Source organism: Mobula hypostoma, chromosome 3 (assembly GCF_963921235.1).
Source record: "Mobula hypostoma chromosome 3, sMobHyp1.1, whole genome shotgun sequence".
Taxonomy (NCBI): Eukaryota; Metazoa; Chordata; class Chondrichthyes; order Myliobatiformes; family Myliobatidae; genus Mobula; species Mobula hypostoma.
The window spans coordinates 215,685,351-215,704,313 of record NC_086099.1 but is presented as its reverse complement, the minus strand read 5'-3'; the positions used below and the strand labels follow the sequence as shown (position 1 = coordinate 215,704,313).

General features: G+C 41.5%; 1 protein-coding gene across 6 annotated transcripts in view; it reads right to left on the bottom strand.

Moving 5' to 3' along the window:
• Positions 1–18,963, bottom strand: part of xylb (xylulokinase homolog (H. influenzae)) — a 337,542-nt gene that overhangs the window by 263,169 nt on the left and 55,410 nt on the right. For all 6 annotated transcript variants that reach the window (XR_010017455.1, XR_010017457.1, XR_010017456.1 and 3 more), the window contains 4 exons: positions 14,280–14,352; positions 11,936–12,054; positions 3,655–3,736; positions 1,308–1,348 (listed from right to left, as the gene is read on the bottom strand). Coding sequence is in view for 3 of the 6 variants with exons in the window: in XM_063044483.1 (XP_062900553.1) it covers positions 1,308–1,348; positions 3,655–3,736; positions 11,936–12,054; positions 14,280–14,352 (315 nt within the window). In the remaining 3 variants the exon portion in view is untranslated. The remainder of the gene's footprint in view (positions 1–1,307; positions 1,349–3,654; positions 3,737–11,935; positions 12,055–14,279; positions 14,353–18,963) is intronic.

The following is an 18,963-nucleotide window of genomic DNA, read 5'->3' as shown; positions in this document are numbered from 1 at the left end:
GCAGAATTGATTCACCACCTGAATACATCCAGCATTTGATTTGCTTTGAGCTTCAATTTATTGTCTCAGATCACATCTGCTTTCCATGTACATTCTTTCTTTTCTACAACAGTTTCTTCCTGAAGTTCTACATGCAGCTTTTCCAGTTCAGTTTTCAAGTCTACTACTATCACAAGCTTTGCATAATCTGAACGTGTTGCCACTCTGCTTCTGATTCCTTGCTCTTTGACTATTTGTAAAGTTATTAAACAAAGCAATCCAGTGGGAACTCACTGGTAAAAGTTCTCACACTGCTCTACAACCACGGAGACCCCTTGCTCCACCAATTTTGTATTCATTGCAAATCATTTCCTTTATTCTTTTCCCCATTATTAGACTTTCCAAAAGAGACGCATAAAAGAAATTACTGATTTAAAGAACACTGCATTTACTCTCATCCAGCTTCGACGTTGCACTGATATTAACGGCAGATGCTCAAATGACCACCCAGTTCTCCACTATGATGCACTGATAAAAGAGCAGAACAAAAGGAACTTGCAAATGAACAGCCTTAGAAATACTGTCACTTAACTGATTACCTGTTTTGATGCAGGCCAAGGAGAAATGTCAAAATGAAGTACTCTTTTTCTTAATTGTAAGGCAGCAGCTTTATAAGGTATTGGTCAGACTGCATTTGGAGTACTGCGAGCAGTTTTGGGTCACGTGTAAGAAAGGGTATGCTGGCACTGAACAGGGCCCAAAGGAGGTTTCTCAAGAATGATCCCAGGAATGAAAGAGTTAACATATGAGGAGTGTTTAATGGTTCTGGGCCTGAACTCAATGGAGTTTTCAAGGCTGAAGGTGGATCCCATTGAAAGCTACTGAATATTTAAGTAGCTGCAGAATTCATTGCCACAGATGGCTGTGGAGGCTAAGTCTTTGGGTATATTTAAAGCAGAGGCTGAAACCTTCTTGATCAGTAAGGCCAATTAAGGCTAAGGGGAGAAGGCAGGAGAATGGGGTTGAGAGGGATAATATATCAGCAATTATGAAATGGTGGGACAGACTTGATGGACTGAATGGCCTGGTTCTGCTCCTATGCCTTATGGTCCTATGTCCTGCATATCTGCCCTCAACTCATTCCACTTCCAACATAATAGGGATAGGATTACCCCACAGTTGTGGGGTTGACAGGGAAAATGAATCAGCTGTGATTGAAATGGCAGAGCAAATTCAATGGGCCAAATGACTCCTTCTGCTCTGATGTCATATGCTCTTAATTGTTTTAACTCACTATCCAGAGTTCTCCAACAATAAAAATAACTCACTGCTATATCTCCCTGCTGAAGTCGCATTCCTGCCAGTGATGCTGTAAGACAGAGAGGTGAAATTGTTATAAATAATATTCATTACTGCATTATATTAAAATATTAGTTTTCATTAATAGCTAAAAAAAAATCTAATTACAAAGATTTCAAGTCAAAGACAAAAAAATTGATATATTTTCATTATAATATATATAGATATATTTCTATGGTTTCTTTCTATGTTTCTATAATGTTCATAAAATACTGTACATTCCACAATGAACAGTATTTCTAGGCCATAGTGACTTCCTTACCTCATTTAAAATCCCAAAAGTGTGTTACAGCCAATTAAGTAATTTTGGAGTCTGCTTTAATATAGCAAATGGTGGTAGTGCAGTAGTTAAATATTTGGACTGCTGATCAATATATAACACCAAGCCCACATAAATATGCTTGATCCTTAAAATGTCCTCTGAAACGGTAATGGAGTTTGGGTGATAAATTACTTGCCAGTGATGCCCACAGTGCAAATAATAGGTAAGTTAAAAGCACCAAGCAACACGCAAGCTCCCACAAGGAGTAATGTGATACACTAGAAAAGCTAATCTGTTTCAGTAATCTTTGTTGAGTGATCACCATCGACCAAAGCACAACAGATAGTTCCCCTACAAAATAGTACTATGGGATATTTTAAATTCACCTGTTGACCAGATGGTTTTCTGGTTAAATACTAGCATGGATAACTTCACCCACCTCAACAATGAACTGATTCGACAACCTATGGACCCACATTCAAGGACTCCACAATTTACAGTGTGTTCTCAATATTTTTATTTATTAATATATTTGAATTGTCTTTTGTACTTTGGTTTGTTCACCTTTGATGTAATTTTCATTGGTTCTATTGTATTTCTTTGTTCTACTGTGAATGCCCACAAGAAAATGAATCTCAGGATAGCATATGGTGACATATACGTACTTAGATAACCATGTTATCTTGAGTATCCCTTCAGTTCTAATCTAGATATTTGAGCTCAAATGAGACTTTAACCCACAATCAATTGTTTCAGAGGCATAGATGTTACCAATTCGGCCCCAAGTGATACTTGTTTCTTTGTCTTGCATTCCTACTATTCTGAAGATGAGAAAATTATTTGTAGTTGTAGAAGAAACATGGTCTTAAAAATGAAAGAATAATGCAAATGAAATGCTATTAGTCTCAGAAATCTGGACAGGGAAATAGAGACATCATTAATACACTAAAGAATGGTTAGCACTTGGAAATAGAAAAAGCAAGTTGATATATCTGATGTCTATCCCTGATCAAAGTGGATTCAGAACAACTACATGTATTTGAAACACTAACATCTCTCTTTCAAATCCTGGGTGACTGCTCAGTATTAGGAGGCTGTCATGTTTGAGATCTCCATCACTCAAATGGAAGGAAACAGTGCTAGTTGTGGGAGAAGATTCTGCAGCTCTGTTATGGGTACCTATTAGCCATCTGCTACAGCACCGGTGCTCTTGGGCTAAATGTACAAGTTCCAGGATCTCAGAAGGTTGGTTTAGACAGCAGACCCTGGTACTATTAGTACAACAAATCCCAATTTACCAACCAGCCTTAAGTGTGCATGTAGTATTGCCCAACCTAACATTATGGAAGTACAATCACGCAGTTGAGAAGTTGTCACACTATTCTGAGGAACAGGGATTTAAAATAAATAAGGGCCTGCCAATATATCCTCCCCTCAAAAAGGTGACTCAATGAGTTCATTCCAATTTCACAACCAACCATTCCAACCTCTGCTGTTGAAAATATGAGAAATGTAGAAACTCAAAAAATAGGAAGCAGCAAGGAAAGCAATTCGAGCACAAGACCATAAAAGGAACAGAATTGGGCCATTCAGCCCATTGGGTCTTCTCCGCTATTCCATCATGGCTGATTTATTATCCCTCTCAACCTCATTCTCCTGCCTTCTCCCTGGAACCTTTGACACCCTGACTAATTAAGAACCTATCAACCTCAGCTTTAAATATACCCAAAGACTTGACCTCCACAGCCACCTGTGGCAATGGATTCCACAGATTCACCACATTCTGGCTAAAGAAATTCATCCTCAACTCTGATCTAAAGGGACCTCCTTGTATTCTGAGGCTGTGCCTGCTGGTCTAGAAATTTGAATTAGTTTACATAATAACAATATAAATTTTGCACCTTGTGGAAAGTCATCTGTACTAAAAGCTTTTAGTTCCTTTTTACTCTGTCCAGAGGAACTCTATGTCCACAGATACACAAACTCTGTGTAATCTGCAGACACTAAGGGAGATAAGTTGACATTTGCTTCAAAGCAGAAAACTGAAATCTTACCTGGATTGTCTCCGGTGAATGCAATGACCTTACACTCAGAACTAAATCCAAACCGTTTCACAAAGTATGGTGATATTGACCCCTGCATAGAAAGAGGAATGAATCTTAGAACCATAAACATCGTACATACAGCTGGAAAAACACATCACTCCACAAAACAAATGGTATCTGATAGTTCACATCACTTAATTATCTAAGCTACCTCCAAAAAGAATGGACCAGGGTCAAGCCCACTATCTATATCCGTTCTAATCCATCCTGGTGGGTACAGAGGATTGACCAACATGCCCCTCCAGGCCTGAGAAGTACCTTAAATGGGTATACGATTATGAGACCCAGCCCCAGAAAGATCCTAGCGGCCTCTGACAGTTCACCACTTTCAAAGTTCTTTAAGAACTTAAAACTAAATGCATCTGATAGAAATAAATATTTTTAAACTACTCAAGTCTGTTTAAATAGTTAATAAGAAACAGAAAAGATTACATCATTTTAAAATATATAATTAAAGGCACCCTAAATCATAATAAATCACTAAAAAGCAAAACAAGTGAACTACTTATTTTTCCCACAAGTTCAGCAACCCTACCAGGGTCACCACTCACACATAATCACTCCTACTTTAAAGCTTAGGGGCATAGGCCACTCTTGTCATGTTAGTATTCTGCCATTGCATTTAGTAGCAAGTCCAGTGACAGAATGGGAAGTCAGAATGAGAATCAGGTTTGAGCAAGTTGGGGAGGGTTGATACTTTGCTGCTGCTTGTGGGAGGGGCGGGGGTGCTTTGAGGTTCTAACATCTTTCTGTCATTCATTCTTTGGGGCTTTCTTCTGTTTTGTGGATGTTTGTGAAGAGTAAAAATTTCAGGTTGTATACTGTATATATTCTCTAATATTAAACTGAACCATTGAATATGTTGTAAAGTGTGTGTTTTGCAGCAGCAGCATAGTATAATACATAAAAATACTATAAATTGCAGTAAGAAATCAATTTTAAAAATAAATTAAATAAGTAGTGCAAAAATAATGAGGTAATGTTCAATAGGTTTCAACAGGAACATTTAATGTCAGAGAAATGCATACAATATACATCCTGAAATTCTTTATCTTCACAAGCATCCATGAAAACAGAGGAGTGCCCAAAGAATGAATGACAGTTAAATGTTAGAACCCCAAAGCCCCTCCAGCTCCCCCTCCCACGCATAAGCAGCAGCAAGACAACGAACAGCAAAAAAGCATCTTCACCCTCCATCAAGCACTCAAGCATGCAGCAAAGAATCAATAGAGACACGGACTTGCAGTACCTCAAACACTACTCGTTCACCTGGTGATTCAACATACCACAGGCTCCCTCTCTCCCTAATAAGGGAAAAAGTGGTGGCCCCGTTTCATGAGTTGGTTCATTGACCATTCAGAAACCTGTTGGTGGAGAGGAAGAAGCTATTCCTAAAATATTGAGTATGTGTCTTCAGGCTCCTGTACCTCCACTCTGATGGTAGTAATAATAAGAGAGGATGCCCTGGGTTTTTTTTTTAAGATTATGAGGACACTCAGTCCTCATTTATTGTCATTTAGAAATGCATGCATTATGCAGGTCCTTAATGATGAATGCCACATTTTCTGAGGCATCACCTTTTGAAGATGCCCTCAATGGTGCAGTGGCTAATGCCACGACGGAACTCAAATGTGTCAAATGTGGTGTCACCTGACCTGTCTCTGGCATCACCTACGCAGTGGATGCTGTCTAACTAGACTTCAGCAAGGCCTTCAACAAGATCCTGCATGGCGAGGTGGTCTGGAATGAAAGGTCCCATGGCATCCAGGGACAGGGAGTTGGGTGAATTTAAAACTGGCTTGGAGGAAGAAAGAAGAGTGTGATGGTTGAAGGCTTTTTCCTCAAACTGGAGAACAAAGACTAGTGGTGTACTGCAGGGGTCTGTCTTTGGACCCTTGTTAAATCGGCAATTTGATTATTGTCACACGTACTGTACCAAGGTACATTGAAACACTTTTCTTGCATACTGTTTATTCAGATCAATTCATTCCAACAGTACATTGAGTTAGTACAAGGCAAAACAATAACAGAATGTAGAATGGTGTTAATCACAGAGAAAATGCAGTGCAAGTATATAAAGTTGGTCATAACGAGGTTGATTATTTACTTGATACTTATATAAATCATTTGAATGTCAATACATAAGAAATAATTAGCAAGTTTACAGGCGATACAAAGTTAGATTTTGTTGATTGCGAAGAAGAGGACCAAGGACTGGTAAATGGTTTTCAATACAGTCAGGTATATGGTGACACACTTTGGAGAGTCAAACCAGAGTATGGCTTACATGATGAATGGGCACTGGGGAGTGTAATGAAACAGACGGACTGACAAGTACAGTTGTGTTTTTCATTGAAAGCAATGTGACAGGCAAACAGGTGGCAAAAAAGGCATTTAGCATGTTGGCCTTCAACAGTCAGGGCACTGATTATAGGAGTTAGTTCATGATGTCTCAGTTGTCCAAGACACTGGTGAGATGGCACCTGGAGTAATGTGTAAGTTTATGTCACCCTAGGGGCCTGAGGGGTAACAGGTGGTTGATACAGTCCAGTCCACCAGAGGCAAAGCTCTCCCCACCACTGAGCACATTTACATGGAGCACCGCCATAAGAAAGTGGGCATTCATCAAAGTCTCTCACCATCCAGGCCATGGCCTCTTCTCGCCTCTAGTGTCAGGCAAGAGCTACGGGAACCTTAGGTCTCACACCACCAGGTTCAGGAACGGTTATTACCCTACAACCATCAGGCTCCTGAACTGGCATGGATAATTTCATTCACCAGAACACCGATCTGATTCGACAACTTAGAGACTGGCTCTACAAATCATGTGCTCAGTATTATTTTTATTTGCACAGTTTGTCATCTTTTGCACATTTGTCAGTCTTTTTTATGCATGGTTTTGATTGTATTCCTTTGTTTTCCTGTAAATCTCAAGGTAATATATGGTGACATACGCATACTTCGATAATAAATTCACTTTGAAAATCTTTTAGGCTCATTGAGGATACGTCTCCACCAAAGGAGGTGCAAGGTGCTTCTTCCCTCTACTAGCCTACAGGTCACCCATGGGCAAGGTGTAGCACTTGCTTAGTGCCCCTCTGCCTCCACCCCCAATCAGAGTCACGTGAAGCCATGGGAGCAGGTGGTGGATGGTCGTAATAGCAGCTGCTGCATATCACAAGTCCGGGTTATGCGACCACTGACACCAGGCAATCTCTGCAGAGTATTGATAAAAGCTGGGGGTCACCTGTCTTGTAAAGACATCGCTCAGAAGTAGGCAATGGCAAACCACTTCTGTAGAAAAATTTGCCAAGAACTATCATGGTCATGAGACCATGATCGCCTGTGTCATACAACATGGCACATAATAATGACGGTGATGATGATGGCATAGACATGACATCAGTAGCAGGTAAAATGCAGGAGTCCAATGTCAAGTCAAGTAAAGTCTATTGTTATTTAACTATATACACGTATACAACATTATTAATCACATAATGTATATAGAAATGAGACAATGTTTCTCCGAACCAGGGTGTAAAGCTTGGTAGTTCACATAAACACACAGTAACTTATGAAGATAAGGATAAAATCTACAGATGAATCATGCATAAATAATGAACTAAAGTGCATAAATTAAATACTGCAGGGTACGCAACAAATTAACCGGTGACACTTCAAACACGATGAGTCAGGGAGTTCAGAAGCTTAATGGCCTGAGAGAAGAAACTGTTTCTCATCCTGATCCTCGTCTTTATGCACCGGAGTCTCCTCCCTTATGGTAGAAAATCAAAGAGGATGCTAGATGGACAGGTGAGATCCTCAATAATACTAAGGGTCCTGCATATACAACGCTCCTGATAAACATCCCCGATGGGTGGTAGGGAGACCCCTATGATCCTCTCAGCTGTTCTCACAGCCCTTTGTACTGACTTCCAGTCTGAGGCTCAGCTGCTCCCATACCAGATGGAGATGCAACTTGTCAGGATGCTCTCAGTGGTGCCCCTGTAAAACGCAGTTAAGATGTAGGTGGGGAGTCTTGCTTGTCTCAATCTTCTTCAGAAGTGGAGGCGCTGCTGTGCCTTCTTGCTCAGGGAGGTCATGTTAAGGGAGCAGGTGATGAGAACTCCCAGCAACTTAGTGCACTTAACTCTCTCTATGGAAGTATAATAGTTTAAGGTATAATAGCAGAATACTTAGAAGAGAGTACCATGGATTTATGAAAGGGGACAAGTATGATTGAGTTTCTTGAGAAAGTGGTAGATAGAATGAATAAAAGCAAACCAGTAGACATGGTGTATTTGTACTTTCAAAAGGTTTTTGACAAGGTCTCATATGACAGATCAGTGTGCAAAATTAAAGCATGGGGTTAACGCATTGACATGAACAGAGAAATGGACAGACAGTAAAAGCAGGCAAGGAACAAGCATTAGAAATAAAAGAGTCACAGTCTGAGTTGTGGTCACAGCTGGGTATCGTTACGTAAACAGCAACAATGAATATCAATCAAGACAGGTTATATAAAAACAACCAAACATTTATTAAACACGGATAAACGATAAGGAAAAAAAAAACAAATGAAAACTTTAACCGGAAGTTAACAGATATGCAGCCATTCACCAACTCGCCACTCGGCTCTGGTTCTTAAAGCATTAAATGCGAAAAGAGTTTTTAAAGCGATACAGTCCGATATAGTTCTTAAAGCGATAACTTTGAAAGTCCAAACAACAGGAATTCTGCAGATGCTGGAAATTCAAGCAACACACATCAAAGTTGCTGGTGAACGCAGCAGGCCAGGCAGCATCTCTAGGAAGAGGTACAGTCGACATTCCAGGCCGAGACCCTTCGTCAGGACTAACTGAAGGAAGAGCTAGTAAGAGATTTGAAAGATTCAAATTGTGCACTTATTGTGGATAAAGGACCAAGGTGAGGAGAAATTTCTTCATGCAATGAGTGAAGAATCTGTTGAATTCTCCACCACAGAAGGTAGCTGAGGAAAAATTACTAAATTTATTCAACAAGTAGTTCTAAAAGCTAAAGATATCAAGGAATTTGGGAATAAAGTAGGAACCAGATACTGAACCTATCTATTTAGGTTGTTCATGTTAAATACTACAGCAGGCTCAAATAGTGGTTTGATAAGCATACATTCTACTTATGAAAAGTTTTGTGATAAGACCTTCCAAAACCAGAGCCTCCCTCAGTAAGAAAGACAAAGACAACATGGCATGGGAACACCACCAGCCACAGGAGCCACTCCAAGTCAAGCACATCCTTACTTAGAAAATTATCATTAGTTCTTCATCATTATTGGTTCTAAATCCTTGAACTCTTTACCCAATAAGATTGTGAAACTGAAAGAGTTCACTACCATCTTCCCCAGGACAATCAGGGTGGCCAATAAATGCTGATCTTGTCAATAACATTAAGAACCTGAAAATAAAGTAGATATGTTTTTGTGTTTCTGTATTTCTGTGTTTTGACCACATAGCGGAGCTGCAGTGCAAACTATGACCTATTCTTCTGTGCCAGCTCCCCATACTGTATTTGTGATATGAGGTGAGTCTAGTGTGAAGAATCAACCCCCTTAATTAAAGCTGCTTGCAGAAGTTTGTCTCTGTATTCCCTGAAGGTATGCAAGTTACAGTCCTAACTCATTGGCGCACAACAGAGCCCATCTCACTACAGATAAGCAAGATTACATCTTTACCTCGACCTTTGTCCACACTCTCTGTCCATTAAGCTTCCCACCAAAGTGATTGCAATCTCCATTACTGATGGTAAACTATTCGCCTCTGTTACCTCCACTTCAGAACAAAGGTCAGCCCAACCTCAGCAGTGAATCTGCAGTATCATTGCATCTCTGCACATTAAGAAGCCAAGCTCCATTCTTTGTCAATTTTTCCAAAGAGTACACCTGAAGCAAAGACACCTAAGAACATGATCCCCTACACACTGTATTTTTCCCATTTCTATTCACATGTTGAACATAGAAATCAGTATTTTCACCGTAGGAACAAGAGACTGCAAATGTTGGAATCTGAAGCAACAGCCTGCTGGAGGAGCTCAGCTGATCAGGCAGCATCCGAGAGAGGGAAGGAACTACTGATGTTTTGGGTCAAACCCCTGCATCAAGACTGAGAGTAGAGAGCTGAGATGGCCAGTACAAAGAGAGGAAGGTGAGTAGTGAGACAGAAGCCTAAGGTGACATTCACATTTTCATCGTCATGTTCATCAAATGACTGAATTTCTTGATGGTAGTATATCAATAGAGCCCTCCAGTAATAAAGGCTCATAGCAAGTCCCTGGAAAACATGGAAATGTCTCAGGAGGCACCACTCAGAGAAGGTAGACATCAAAAATAAAATCCATTATATTCGGTGCTCAATTGGCTTTAGTCAACTAAGAAAAAGGATGACAGAAGATGGTCTTCAAACCAGGTGCCAAATGCATAGCTACAGAGCAACAGTATCTGTGCCCTCCTAAATGAAGCTGAGATTTTGATCATCTACAGCAGGTTTAGATTATCTCCAAAGTACTGGAGAGATATCTCTAACACCATCTCTACAAATTCTCCAAACCTGCTCGAAGGATAATCAAATATCAACATCATTCCGGGCCAACGTTCCCAGCAATACCGTCAGCATACACCTGGAGAATTAGGTGCAGTTTTGGTCTCCCTGTTTACTTGTCAGAGAAAGAGTGCAACAAAGGTTCACCAGACTGATTCCTGAAAAGCTGGGGCTGTCAGATGAGGAGATTGGGTCAACCAGGCTGCATCCACTAGAATGTACAAGGAATGGAAGGCAGAGGTGGGAAAGTGGAAGCGATGTTGTATTACTCAAGGAGGAAATGAAGAAAGATATATGCAAATTGCAGTTGGGGTGGGGGCTGTTTCAGTCACAGCCTCACGATGATACAGAGTAAGATAATTCGGACTGACATGGGGAGAAATATCTTCATTCCTAGAGTGGTGAACGTGTGAAAGCTCTACTAGAGGGATTTGGAGGCCATGCCGACAAGTACGTTTCAGATGAGGATAAACAGATTGCTGTAAAAACAAAAGGCATGATGACACAGCAAGAACATGATTTAATATAGAAAATCAAAAGTGATCATATTGAAAGGCAGAGCAGGCTTTACAGACTAAATGAAGAACTCTTTGCTCATTTTTCAGTGATTCTATGTTTCTGCCTTCCTCCCAATGCTGGCTGACCCTGTGTAAAACAGGACCATTCCTTTACTCATTCATGGAAGGTGGCTATATTGAAAGCACCACTGAGAGGGTGACGGTGGTGACTCATTGCATTCTAGAACTGCTACACTCAGTGCAGTGAAGCCAATACACTTCCAAGTTGAGATGCATTTGACTTCAAGTCTGGTACCAATACCAGTTCATAGAATCACAGTCTGGCGCAAACAGAGGCTACCACAACCATTAAGTATGTACTATTCTCATTTGTTACTCTGCCAACATTCTGGTCAAATTTCCCTAGGTTCTGCCAGTCACCAATTCACAGCGCCTAATTAACCTACCAACTCGCACCTTTGAAACATGGGAGAAAACAGGAGCATCTGCGTGAAACCCACGCAGTCTCAGGGACAACGTGCAGACTCCACACAAACAGCACCAGAGATCAGAACTGTACCTACTGCTGGAGCACTGAGACAACAGCACTGTGCTGCCCCGGATGTCAAGGAAGGGTGACCTTCAGGTCATGGCAGGACTTGGGAGACTGGCTTAGGTGTCAGGCAAGGGTGATGAACTTGGGAATGGAATTGGGGTCACGACCATAGGATGATGGCTCCCCCTCTAAATGGCATAGAATCTTAGGAAGTTTCATTGGAAACCACCTTCTGCAGACTATGGACCAGGTCAACCACATATCATAGATTCTATGACATAGAAAATCCTAGAAGGAGTGAAGAGATCTGCACAGAATTTCAATGAACATCACCATGTGCATTACTTGTCAGTCAGAAGTTTTCTGAATAAGAAAAGATACTCAAATCTCGATCTACTTCAATAAAGCCTCTGACTTCTATTTGTTTATGTTTATTAAAAGTGAACTGCATAAGCACAAAATTTTGCAACTGTGCAATACAATTTCCAGGTGCTTAACAACTCCTTAGAGTCCATTTTCTATGTCTTGGCATTACTGCGGTTATCTTAAAACAACTTATAATGGTGCTGTATACAGAGTGTATTAAAATTTTCACAAATGCATACCAGTACAGAGTGCGATGGCAGTGGGACACCAAGCTTTTCCTTCAGACCAGGAGCACAAGCATCAAGACACTGCTGTGACCACGTGTGTGTATGGATATCCATCAAGTTCATACCAGAACCTAGCGAGAAAAAAAGCAGAAAGGATGTGACAAACTGCCACATGAGTGAATAAGTAAGAGTTAGATAGATAAAGTGTGATCTTCACTACCACTTCCACTTCCATATCAGTCACCTTTTTTTTTAAATTATTATGTCAACTGGATAATAACTATTTAACTTCCAAATTATCCTCACCCTGGGACACTTACAATGTTGAAAAGAAATATAACTAGGTCACTTCAATTGTTCTTGTATCTGCCTATGACTTCCCAATGATAAGTTGTAGACAAGTTCAAATGCAAGTTTATTGTTAATTCAACCATAGATCTGTGTACCACTAAATGAAACAATGTTCCTCCAGTCCAGAGATTCCCAACCTTTTTTATGCCATGGAGCTTTACCATTAACTGAGTGGTCAGTAGATCCCAGGTTGGGAATCGCTGCTCCACACCAATGTGCATAACACAATATATATAACTCACACACGACACAAAATAAATTAACAAATAATAAGATGCATTTATGTCATAATTGGCACTTCATAGGTGATGAGATCTGGGTGGTGGCAGGGAGTTCAGTAGTCTCACGGCCAGGGGGAGAAAAGCTGTTTCCCATCCTAACAGTCCACGACCTAATGCTATGTTAAACAAACTAAATGGGCATTAACCTGTTTTCAGAAATTAGGATATTGTCAAATCAAAGGGAATACAGATTGATGTAAATACCTGGTGGCACACAATAAATCTAAATTATTTCCAAATTATTACAGAATCCTTGCTAAGTACAATAATTGTTTATTTTATTCAAATTAAAAATATTGATAGAGGTGTACAAGATTGACAGAGTGGACAGCCAGCGCCTTTTCCTTGGGGTGAAAATGGCTAATGTAAGAGAACATAATTTTAATGTGATTGAAGTATTGGGGGGGGCGGGGGGAGGAACGTCAGATGGAGAATTTTTGTTACACAGAGAGTGGTGGGTGCAAGGACACGCTGCCGGGGGCGGGGGGGGGGTGGTAGAAGTAGATGCATTAGCAACATTTAAGATACACTTAATAGGCGGGTTACTGGCGCCTTAAAACCAGTCACTTCGTGCAGATGGGGCTCGTCAGCCATGGGTGCCTGTCTAGGAGAAGGAAAACTCTGATCTCAAACCTCTGCTGCTTTGCGGCTATATCCTCTCACGGGGAAGGCTTCGGGAGTAAACCCAGAAGGAAAAATCCAGAGCTGGAGTCCCTCAGGCAGTCCTACATTGAGTTCAATGTTGACTGGCAATTCCTGCGACGCAACTGGTACCAAACAGTATCGGTCTCTGCCATTCCTTTGGGTTCATCAGATGCTTGGGGAGGAGGTGCTTGCTACATGGGCAACAGTTTGCTCTCCATATCGTACTGCGCAGGCTTGCATATCTAGACAGCTAGGACACAATATCCATGGTCAACTCTGACCGACAGAGGCTTCAGAATAGGCATACAGCTAAAAGGAAAATGGAGGGTTATGTGGGTGAGAAAAGCTAGATTGATCATGGAGCAGGTTAAAAGGTCAACACAACATCATGGGCTGAAGGGCTTGTACTGTGCTGTACTGTTCTACGTTCTATGTTCATTTCTTACTGACTGCATATGATTGAGGCAGAACTCGCACAACCAGGCCCAAGAGTAGTTACTTTCTCAGAATCATCAGGTTCTTGAACTGACCTCAACAACCCTAATCCTACCTCAGCAACAGAACACTTCAGCCCACAAACTTGACGCTGATTGTGTTATACATCTTGTCCTTTATACTTCATTGTTTTGCATAATTTTACGCATCATTCAAGCTTGGATAGATTTTTACATAGTATTAAGGATTATGGGGAAAAGGCAGGTAGGTGGAGATGAGTCCATGGCCAGATCAGCCATGATCTTATTGAATGGCGAAGCAGGCTCGATGGGCCGGATGGCCGACTCCTGCTCCTATTTCTTATGTTCTTACTCATTCAATGTACTGTCTGAATCTAGGCATGTACCTTTGATACAGCTACCAGAAAGATTTTCACTGCACTTGTACTGCACCATACTTGTGCATATAATAACAAGCTCGACTTGACATGCTGAAGATCAGTAAGTGATAGACTCATTTCAATGCTGGTCCAAATGATTCATTCCTGCTCTAAATACATTTAGGGCTTTTTCATTTAATCAAACTTCAACTGCTCAAATGATGGGAGTAATTTAAACAACTGATCTGTGAGAGAAAGTACTTACCATCACTATAATCGATTGCTGCATAGTTTCCAAGAAACAGGGAAGCAATAAAGCTGCTGACTAGAGAGATTCTCTGGAAAGAAAGAAGGCCAGTGTTCACAGACCATTGAGAAACAGGCATTAAAATCATTTTCTCAGCTTACATTCAATCTGGGTCAATGACCAGAATGATCAGAAATAACAGCATAAAGCAAACCACTGAAAACAATCTGCATCGTTTTAAATGATGGTGGAGATATGAAATACTTTCCTCAGTCAATTCACTCCCTTCATTTCGAAAGGACTAAAACATAAAAGCAAGGATATTATGCTGAAACTTTATAAGGTATTGGTCAGACCACACTTGGAACATGCTGAGCAGTTTTGAGCCCCTTATCTAAGAAAGGAAGTGCTGTCATTGAGAGCGTCCAAAGGCGAATCATGAGAATAATCCCAGAAATGAACGGGTTAATGTATGGCTCTGGGCCTGTACTTACCGGAGTTTAGCAGAATGGGGGGGGGGGAGAGAGGGGGGGGAGATAACCTCTTTGAACCTATTGAACATTGAAAGGAACACATATAAAATGCTGGAGGAGCTCAGCAGGTCTATTGACAGGCCAAAATTGAGAGGACATGGAGAGGATCTTTCATATAGTGGAGGAGACCAGGACCAGAAGACACAGCCTCAGAATACAAGGACATCCCACTAGAACAACGATGAGGAGGATTCTTCTTTTACCCAGACATGGTGAATCTATGGAACTTATTGCCACAGTCATCTGCAGTGGCCAAGTCATTGGGTATATTGAAAGTGAAAGTTGACAGGTTCTTGATTAGTAAAGGTGTCAAAGGATACGGGGTAAAGGTAGGAGAATGGGGTTAAGGGTGATAATAAATCAGCCATGATAGAAAGGTGGAGTAGACTCAGTGGGTTGATTGGCCTAATTCTGCTTTGATGGTCAAGGCCAAAGTTATAATTACTACACTGGCTGCAGGTTCTTTTTCAATCCCAAATTCCTGTTCGTCAATTTTTAAAACATTCAAGTTTGATGAAATCTAATTTCTCTATTTTGTTACCTAACATTTCACCAACTCAAAGTAGGATCAAATCATTAGTGAATGCTGATCAATGCAAATTACTGGTAATGGCTTGATACATTCATTTGGAGTCAGAGATATGTTAATGGAGTATGATAAAATAATGAGAGAGCAGGTCACTGTGGAGCATTCAAGCAGCAAAGATCAGTTAGGCCATATGATTGCCTTCTTTTCTGCAAATGTTAAATACTAGAATAAATAAAGACAGATTGCTAATCATGCCTACAGAGTCAGCTGCAGAAAGTTGTAAAATTTGTCAGCACTAGCCTCCATAGTATCCAGGACATCTCCAAGGAGTGATGTCTCAGGAAGGTGGCCTCCAGCTTCAAGGACCCGCACCACCCAGGACATTCTCATTGTTACCGTCACGAAGGAGATACAGAATCCTGAAGGCACACACTCAACAATTCAGGAACAGCTTCTTCCCCTCTGCCAACCGATTTCTTAACGGACATCGAACCCATGAATGCTACTTCACTTCTTTTTTTAATCTATTTTTTGCACATCTACGTGCAAGAATTTACTAGAGTCTTTGGTGACATACCAAATCTCCTCAAACACTAAATGAAGTATAGCTGCTGGTGTGTCTTCATTGCAATTCCATCAACATATTGGGCCTAGAATAAACCCTCAAAGAATTTGACAGCCAGGACCTCGAACCTGCTCGCCCTTTTGACCGCTGAAGGACCCCTCTAGAAGGATTGGTGTGTGTTCTCATGACTTCCCCACCTGAAGTCCACAATCAACTTCTTGGTCTTCCTGATGTTGAGTGCAAGGTTGTTGTTGCGACACCACATAACCAGCTGATTTATCTTGCTCCTATATGCCCCTTCATCACCATCTGAGTTTCTACCAACAACAGTGGTGTCACGAGTGAATTTATACAAGGTACTTTATACTTTATACCTTATTGTCGCCAAACAATTGATACTAGAACGTACAATCATCATAGCGATGTTTGATTCCGCGCTTCCCGCTCCCTGGATTACAAATAGTAAACATTTAAAAATATTAAAAATAGTAAAAATTAGTAAATATTAAAAATTTAAATTATAAATCATAAATAGAAAATAGAAGAATGGTAAGTAAGGTAGTGCAAAAAAAACGAGAGGCAGGTCCGGATATTTGGAGGGTACGGCCCAGATCTGGGTCAGGATCCGCTCAGCAGTCTTATCACAGTTGGAAAGAAGCTGTTCCCAAATCTGGCCGTACGAGTCTTCAAGCTCCTGAACCTTCTCCCGGAGGGAAGAGGGACGAAAAGTGTGTTGGCTGGGTGGGTCGTGTCCTTGATTATCCTGGCAGCCCTGCTCCGACAGCGTGCAGTGTAAAGTGTGAGGATGGAAGATTGGTTTGTGTGATGTGCTGCGCCGTGTTCATGATCTTCTGCAGCTTCTTTCGGTCTTGTACAGGACAACTTCCATACCGGGTTGTGATGCACCCTAAAAGAATGCTTTCTACGGTGCATCTATAAAAATTAGTGTGGGTTTTAGGGGACAGGCCAAATTTCTTCAGTTTTCTCAGGAAGTAAAGGCGCTGATGGGCCTTGTTGGCAGTGAACTCTGCTTGGTTGGACCAAGTCAGGTCATTTGTGTTATTGACCCTGAGGAACTTAAAGCTTTTGACCTGTTCTACTTGCGCACCACCGATGTAAATTGGGTCGTGCGGTCCGCTACTCCTTCTGAAGTCAGTAACCAATTCCTTCGTCTTGCTGATGTTGAGGGATAAATTGTTGTCTGTTCACCATGCCACCAGGTTCTTGATTTCCTCTCTGTACTTAAACTCATCATTACCCAAGATATGGCCTACAATTGTTGTGTCATCAGCAAACTTATATATTGAGTTCGATGGAAACTTGGCTACACAATCATGGGTGTACAGTGAGTACAGCAGGGGGCTGAGTACACAGCCTTGTGGGGCACCGGTGCTCAGAGTGATTGTAGAGGAGACCCTGTCCCCTATTTTTACAGCCTGGGTCCTGTCTGTGAGGAAGTTGAAGATCCAGCTGCAGATCTGAGTGCTAAGGCCCAGGCTCCGGAGCTTAGGAATCAGTTTATTTGGAATGATGGTATTAAAGGCAGAGCTGTAGTCAATGAAAAGGAGCCTTACGTATGCGTCTTTATTCTCCAAGTGTTCTAAGGAGAAATGTAAGGCCAGAGAGATGGCATCTGCCGTTAACCTGTTGCTCTGGTAGGCGAATTGCAAAGCGTCGAGGTTGATCGGTAGGCTGTGATTGATGTGTGCCATAACCAATCTCTTGAAGCACTTCATAGCAATTGATGTCAGAGCCACAGGTCGATAGTCATTCAGGCATGCCACCTTGCTCTTCTTCGGCACTGGGATTATCATTGCCTTCTTAAAACTCGAGGGGATCTTAGACTGAAGCAAGGAGCAGTTGAAGATGTCAGCAAACACTCCAGCAAGCTTGCTTGCACAGGCCCGGAGAACCCGTCCCGGGACGCCATCTGGGCCCATCGCCTTCCTTGTCTTCAGGAAGGCCCTTCTAACGTTCTCCTCAGTGACGATGAATCTCAATGCCACCAGGTCCGGTTCATCCGGAGGGAGCGGGACACTAGATTCTGTCAGGTGCTAGATTCTGTCAAATTCTGTACCCCGGAGCACGATGGAAGTTCAGTGAATAAGTTAATTCAAAAGAGAGGTGGACAGATTTATGGCCGTTGGGAGAAATGACAGACATATCTGAGGAAAATGGAGCTGAGGCAGATCTGCCCAGATCATAATCTCAGAATTCTTGCTCCTTATTATTAGGTTTTAGTGACACTGAGGATATTTGCAATGGAGAAGATATTGGCATATTTGGAGGATTCTGCTGATGCTGCTACCTCTCCAGTGCTTTGTTGTTACCATAAGACCATTAGACATAGGAGTAGCATTCAGCCATTTGGCCCATCGAGTCCACTCCACCACTTCACCATGGCTGATCCAATTTTCCCCCTCAGCCTCGATTTCCTACCTTCTGCCCATATCCCTTCATGCCCTGCACAATCAAGAACCTATCAACCTCTGCCTTAAATATACATAAAGTCCTGGCCTCCACAGCTACCTGTGGCAAAGAATTCCATAGATTCACCACACTCTGGCTAAAGAAATTCCTCCTCATCTCCATTCTAACAGGATGTTCTGAGGCTGTGTCCTCTGGTCCTCTCCCACAATAGGAAACATCCTCTCCACATCCACTCTATGAAGGCCTTTCACCATTTGTTAGTTTTCAATGAGGTCACCCTCATTCTTCTGAATTCCAGTGAATACAGACCCAGACACTCTTCATATGACAAGTCATTCAATCCTGGAATCATTTTTGTGGACCTCCTTTGAACCCTCTCCAGTTTTAGCATATCTTTTCTGAGATACGGGACCCAAAACTGCTCATAATACTCCAAGTGAGGCCTCACTGGTGCTTTATAAAGTCTCAACATTAAATCCTTGCTTTTATATTCTAGTCCTTTTGAAATGAATACTAATATTGCATTTGCCTCCCTCACCACAGACTCTACCTACAAATTAACCTTTAGGGAATCCTGCACAAGGCCTCCAAAGTCCCTTTGTGCCTCAGTTTTTTGTATTTTCTCTCAATTTAGAAAAGAGTCAA